The sequence below is a fragment of the Phyllobates terribilis genome, unplaced genomic scaffold (assembly GCF_046119375.1).
Source record: "Phyllobates terribilis strain yellow unplaced genomic scaffold, ASM4611937v1 Scaffold_4__5_contigs__length_816908805, whole genome shotgun sequence".
NCBI classification, from domain to species: domain Eukaryota; kingdom Metazoa; phylum Chordata; class Amphibia; order Anura; family Dendrobatidae; genus Phyllobates; species Phyllobates terribilis.
Window position 1 is genome coordinate 714,795,356 of NW_027362764.1, and position 6,000 is coordinate 714,801,355.

General features: G+C 38.6%; 1 protein-coding gene across 1 annotated transcript in view; it reads left to right on the forward strand.

Annotated features, from left to right (window-relative positions):
* The window catches only part of GRHL2 (grainyhead like transcription factor 2), a 95,749-nt gene extending 90,644 nt beyond the window's left edge, over nt 1-5,105 (forward strand). The window contains exon 16 of the mRNA XM_073679679.1: nt 2,616-5,105. Within this exon, the coding sequence (XP_073535780.1) occupies nt 2,616-2,733 (118 nt within the window). The 3' untranslated portion in view covers nt 2,734-5,105. The remainder of the gene's footprint in view (nt 1-2,615) is intronic.
* The last annotated feature ends 895 nt before the right edge of the window (nt 5,106-6,000 follow it).

A 6,000-nucleotide genomic window follows, 5' to 3' on the forward strand; every position in this document is an offset into this window, starting at 1 on the left:
TTTTTTTAAAAATTCTGAAATTTGTACGGCAAAAAAAAATGTCTTTGTTGCCATTTTCTGAGGCCCGTAGTTTTTCACTTTTTGGGATCTGGGGATGAGCGATGGCTTATTTTTTGCGCCCTGAGCTGACTCTTTTACTGATACCATTTTTGGGTAGATCCGATGTTTCGATTGCCTCCTGTTGCATTTTATTGCAATGTTGTGGCGGACAAAATTCCTTAATTTTGGCATTTTGTTTTCTTTTTTCATTATACCGTTTACTGGATTAATTTATTTTAAATTTTGATAGATTGGACTTTTATGAACACAGCGATGCCAAATATGTGTATTTTTTTTTTTTATTCCTCATTGTTTTATTTTTAATGGGTGATTTTGAATTTTTGTGTTTTTTTTTTTTTTGTTGTTTTTTTTTCATAGTTTCAAAAACTTTTTTTTTCCACTGTTTACTATTTATCAGCACTGCTATGTATAGAGAAAATCACAATCTCTGTGTCTGACATTCACAGGAGGACTGTAATGACAGGCATGGGGGTTATCAGCAGACCCCCGGCTGTCATAACAACCCATCGGCGCCCCGCGATCACGTCACAGGGGCGCCAGTGCGAATGTAGAAAGATGCCCCGCCCTATCAGCACATTTAAATCAATCTTTGACAGCGGGATTTAACAGGTTAACAGATGCGGGCGGAGCTTCGTTCCACCCGCGGCTGTTAAAGGCACATGATGGCTGATTAAATCTGCCATCATGTGTGGGGAAAGATACGGGCTCAGAATGCTAGCCCACATCAAAGGCAGGGACACTACGTATGTCATAGGTTTACATCATATGTCGTAAAGAGGTTAAAATAAGCTCTGGAGGCGGATTCTCATAGAGATCTATGTCCCGCCCATAGAGCTGAACAGCTCATTTACATATTAAGAAAAATGTGTTTTTTTCTCCGGAATGAAACATTGGATCGCAGATATCAAGGTGTCATTTTATTCATCTTCCTATGACCTATATGCCCATATAGACGGCTTAGGAGGGTTGATCCTACTGACAGATTCCCTTTAAAATGATCAAATCTCCTTTCTCTGGTATTGATGGTCTGATGCTAAAACTGCATGAAACTGAAATCTATATTGTAATATGTTTCCGTTTTTATCTGTTTCGTTTTTGAACTGATATTTTTTAAAAGTAAAATCTGTGTGAGATTTTTCCGGGTCTGGAGCTGCTCCGCGCACTACTATGACTCATACATTAGGGGAAGTGGAGCGCAGCAGTTTGTCAAACATCGGCTGTATATTTACACAGGAATCCAGTGTTCTGGTCATATCAGTGCTCCGAGTATAAATAATGAGTCACTCCGAGCTGAAATATCTACTTTATAACGCCGCCGCCGCAGCCTTTCCTGTGAGTCTTAGGAGTCTCGGGCTCATGACATTAGGCATTGCTTGTCATCATCATCAGGACAGAGCTGCGACCCGTGACCCTGGGAAGGGGGCGCTCTGTGATGTAATGGTCCCACAGATGGAGCAGAATTTATTGTACGGAACATATTTTCCATTATTTACAGTGTATATGACAATGTATAGACTTGTTTTACTGATTGGGTTACCATTTTTAATTATTTGCTGCACCTGTATTTAATATTAGGCATAGGGATGAGACTCTCTTTTTTTTTTTTAACCCTTTCAAGGCCACGATGCTTGAATTCTTCTTTCTACTATCCGCCAAATAAGGATAGAAGAGCACAAGAATGACTCTATAGATTTATAGAATAGGGGCCCATAAATACATAGCGTTTTTTTCTCCTTCTTTTTAATGTTTTAATTTCTCGCTGTTTTTAAAATCTCTACTTTCAATCAATGGAAACTTTCTTTAAAAACTGTTTTGATCAGGTCCATTTGCTACAAATACCATGACATTTACACTTAACACTAATTGGTAGTATGGGACTTAGAGGTTTCCAGACTTGTGAATCTTCACAGCGCACATTGTGCAGGCGCCGGGAACTGGCAGTTATGTGACAACAAGTTTGTGATTTGCAGACTTCCGGCCACATTGCAACTAGACTTGCCTCACTCAATTCACTTGTATTGAGTGAGGCCATGCAAGTCTAGTCAGTATGTGACTGTATGTATGCAAATTGCATACTTAATCAGCCACACGCCCGCCGCTCCTGGCGTTAGCACATTGGGAGGATTCACATAGTGACTGCAGACTTGAACCTACAAAGTATTGACTCAGGGGGTCTGAATACAACTGCACGTCACAATTTTCAGATTTACATTTTTGAAATAATTAGAAAACCCTGTATTATTTCCTTTACATTTCACAAATACCTGCTACTTTGTGTCCAAATAAAATACATTTAAGGTTGTGGGGGGTAACGTGGAAAAATGTAGAAAAGTCCATAGGGTATAAATACTGTTTCAAGGAACTGTATATATGGTGAGCCTTGATGTACTGTTTCAGCAATGTATACATGTTGTGGGACCCTTCCATATAGGACTTTTTTTTATTATATAGTGACCGGTGGGCAGCAGATGACAAGAGTGGGAGGTGAGCCCTTTTCGAAACTCCTTTCTAGGCCTCTGCCAGTAAAAGTTTTTCTGGTCTTTTCTTTTTCGTAGCATTTTGGTGAATATGGATGATAACATAATTGAGCACTACTCCAATGAGGACACCTTCATACTGAACGTGGAGAGCATGGTGGAACAAGGCTACAAGATCACACTGATGGAGATATAACTCCCAGCCAAGCTGATGCCTGGTGGATGATATCCATGGACAGTGAAGACCTCTGTTCTCCTGCGATCTCTCACCCATCAGAGACATTTACAAATTGTAATTAGTGCCTGTGACAGTGAATGCAGGATTCAATACATGGTCCATATAGGAAAAAAGACAGAGGAACAATATTTATATTCCTATTCGGATACAAGATGGAGTCGCTTTGGATACAACCATTGTCTCGAAGCTCATCACCTTCTCAGAAGAACATTCCATTTTCCATTTGTTGGAGGAAGATTAGAGTTATAGATGATTTAATGACTTCCGAAATCTTCCGCTATGCAGTATCTCCACAGAATACAGCCCTATAGTGAAGGCACATGGGCCGGATGACGTGGTCTTGTGCATTTTTTTTGTGCTATCCATCAACTGGTTTTAAACTGAATGTATAAAAAGTATTTTGTAAGTAATCTAAAAAAATGATTTTTTTAACACAATGTACAAATTATTTTGTAAAGTGCAATATTATATTTTCATTTTTATCGTTTCCTTTGTTTACTGCCGCAATGGCGATGACCGTCTTCTTAAAAATCTGAAATTGTAAGCCCGTTTTCATTTGGAACATAATGAAGATGATTCATCAAATTCGCTTTTATGCCTTAAAGGGGTTTTCTGAATTCAGAAAACCCCTGCACTCTAAGTTAAGTTTGTATGTGCACGTATATATATCTATCTATCTGTCCTTTTCTCACTCTCTTTGGGTCCAACGCTGAGTCTCTGCCGCTTTTCCCGGTGTCTGTTATTATTTTCAGCGTTGACGTCATATTGCTAGAGCTATGCAGCCAATAACTGAGCGTAGAGGCCCCTTGTCGTCAACTCAGACAGAGCTGCTCAGCTCATTGATTTGCTGCAGAGCTGTCAACATGATGTCAGAACTGCAGAGAATAGCAGACACTGGGGTCAGCGGTGGAGACTCAGAGCTGGACCTGAGGAGGATGAGTAAAGATAGTTTAAAAAAAAAAACTAACCACAGCTGGGTGACAGGTTTTCCAAAATCTAGAAAACCCCTTTAAATTACTGAGCAACAAGGCCTGTTTTTGTGTTAGTTTCAATATATGAGGCCCTATATGCACCCCAAGCTTCAACTCACACGTAATTTGCCCTCTTTCTTATCCTGGTATTTTCCTGCTTAGTTTACATTACTTATTGCTTGTGCAGTCTGCTCATATGTCCTGTTACCTGAATGGCTAAAACATAAAACAAGTCTGTGTAGCATTGAGAGGTAGCTCCTTATATAGTAAAATCAGACTTCCTGTAATCTCGGTCACTACATAAAACTACATGTATTCACCTAAACAGGAGCCCAAGCGGTCGCTGATTTCAAAACCCCATTTTCAAATATACTTTTAAACAATTCTAATTTTTTTTTTCTTTTTAGAAGGGGTTCTGACCAAGCTTTCACTGTGGAGCACCTGATGGGCATTGATTTCAATTGGAACTCTGTAATACTTTATTTGCTCTGCGGAGGCACTATAGGGAATTTGAACACTAGATGCTGCACAATTTACAGCTGATCACTGAGGATCTAAGGAAACTAAACATCCCGTGATCCATGTATTCATTGGGGGGCCTCTAATAATGAAAGAATTGTTCAGAGGACAACCCAAACAAAACTGACATCATTCAGGGCCCTCTAATAAAGGGGAAGGTGTATGTGTGTGTGTGTGTATGTATATGTATATGCATATATATATATATATATATATATATATATATATATATATATATATATATATATATATATATATATATAATATACGGTATTTCATATATTAAATTTGCGGTAAAGATATATTATTATTTCGTGAATACCTTCCATATTTTCGCTTCCAATCTTTCTAAGTTTTAATGAACTTTGTGGCGAGTTTGTACATAGATGTGTAGTATATGACTGGAACTATTGTATTTGTATCATTGTGGTGAACGTGAAAAATTGGAAAAATGTGCTTTTTCTTTCTTTCTTAAAGCCTATATTTTTATATATATATATAACATTTGAATTTCTTTTTACATCTGTGCTTCCGAACCGAATGGTGAAATTGTAAATGTAATGGATGATGTTTCCGTATTATTTGTACTGGGGAAGTCATCTTGGTGTGAAAGTCAATCAAAAAACAAAATCACATTTTTAAATACTATAGAGAATATTGCCCGTGACTGGATGTATAAGTAATGCCTCTGGAGCTATTTTATCGGTATGACTTTCTAGGATACACTCCATGGCTTTAAAGCAACATAACTTATTTAAAAGGACAACTTTTGCTCTATCACAAATGAAGCAGGACTCCAAGGCTTCCATTTTTCCGTTAAAATAAAGCTTTCTCATTCTACGTTATAAGTCGTGCTTTATGTCATTTACATTCAACACAATATGCAAACCTTAGAAGTGAAAACAAATTAACCACTGGATATGCTTTAGGTATAGTTGTCACATTTGCCACCAATATTTAGGACAGGGATATTAAACTCAAAAACACACAGAGGGCCAGAATGAAAAATCTTGGACAAAGTTGTGAGCCAACCAGGATACAGTTTAATGGACCCCCCATAGTACTCCATACAGAATAATGGGCCCCCCATAGTCCTCCATACAGAATAATGGGCCCCCCATAGTCCTCCATACAGAATAATGGGCCCCCCATAGTCCTCCATACAGAACAATGCCCCCCCCCCATAGTCCTCCTTACAGAACAATGGGCCCTATAGTCCTTCATATAAACTCAAACACACAGAGGGCTAAAATGATAAACTTGGGCAAAGTTGTGAGCCAACCAGTATACAATATAATGGGCCCCACATAGTCCTCCATACAGAATAATGGCTCCACATAGTTCTCCATACAGAATAATGGGCCTCACATAGTCCTCCATGCAGAATAATTGCCCTACATAGGGGTGGCGGTTCTGGTGTCACGGACCAGATATAACCACCCTGCGGGCCAGATTTGACCCACGAGCCGGAGTTTGACATGCATGATTTAGGATAATGCTGGATAGGCCAATTGGCCTAGATTAGTACCGGAACTTCAAATATTTAGCTAAACACTCAAAAAATTCAATACCTTAATTATATTTCATGGAAGGAGTTTACGGTTGTACTCCCAACTCAGTTTGTCATGTTCTCATGAGAACATGACAAAATGGACAACAGTGGCCAAAAAAGTACAAAATCAGCACGAAATGAAAAAAATGGTATCCAAATACAAAACTGCAAAGTGAAAAGTGT